The following is an 849-nucleotide window of genomic DNA, read 5'->3' as shown; positions in this document are numbered from 1 at the left end:
CACGCTGCTGCGGCACTACTGTTGTTGTGTTTGGGGGTTTTTTTGTTTCGTTATGGTATTTTTTTTTTTTTTCCCCTCTGTGTGTGTGACTGTTGTATTTTCTTTCAGACACCCCCTGTTCCCTCTTTTAGCACTGATTTTTGAGAAATGTGAATTAGCTACATGCACACCCAGGGAGCCCGGGGTAGCGGGAGGCGATGTTTGCTCCTCTGAGTCTTTCAATGAAGACATAGCAGTGTTCGCCAAACAGGTCAGCAAAACCGGGTTGAAACAGTAAAAGAAAAAAAAGAGGGGAAAAAAAATCGTAACGAGAAAAACAAGTCTCTGTTGAGCTAAAGATGCGCGTTTCCCCCTCCCCCCTCTCTTACTGCAAGAGGCAAAAAAAATAAAAACCCCAACCAACCAAACAAAAAACAAAAAAAATCGGGAAATCTCGGCATTTACCACCCCCCTAAAGAAATGAATTAATCGGAGCGGTCTGCGCCCAGGCGGGGAGTTCCGCTGCGCGGCTCCCAGGAGCCGGGCCGGGGCTCTGCCCGGGAAGCTCCGGAGGTATTTTTCGGTGTATTTGATTCACTTGTTCAAGTGTTCGGCCGATGTACTAAATCCAGCAGTCAGGGCTTTGCACGAAAGGTTACATAATGGACCCGACAGTGTAATGAAGCAAGAAATAATAACGTCTGCTTTTTCTGCTTCCATATTTCAAATCTTTTTTATTATTTCCCCCCCCTCCCCCCTTTCCTCCCCTTTCTTATCTTTAGATCCGAGCAGAGAAACTTTTCCTCTACTCTAATCCTGAACTGGATAACTTGGTAAGAGTTAACAACACTTCTTCCTCTCCCCACCCCC

At 46.1% G+C, this 849-nt stretch overlaps 1 protein-coding gene across 1 annotated transcript in view; it reads left to right on the top strand.

The window, feature by feature from the left end:
* The window catches only part of MEIS1 (Meis homeobox 1), a 125,045-nt gene that overhangs the window by 17,054 nt on the left and 107,142 nt on the right, over positions 1–849 (top strand). The window contains exons 5-6 of the mRNA XM_009290971.1: positions 109–250; positions 762–812. Coding sequence (XP_009289246.1) covers positions 109–250; positions 762–812 — 193 coding nt within the window. The remainder of the gene's footprint in view (positions 1–108; positions 251–761; positions 813–849) is intronic.

This window comes from Aptenodytes forsteri, unplaced genomic scaffold (assembly GCF_000699145.1).
Source record: "Aptenodytes forsteri isolate BGI_AS27 unplaced genomic scaffold, ASM69914v1 Scaffold346, whole genome shotgun sequence".
NCBI classification, from domain to species: Eukaryota; Metazoa; Chordata; class Aves; order Sphenisciformes; family Spheniscidae; genus Aptenodytes; species Aptenodytes forsteri.
This window is presented reverse-complemented; position numbering and strand designations above follow the sequence as displayed.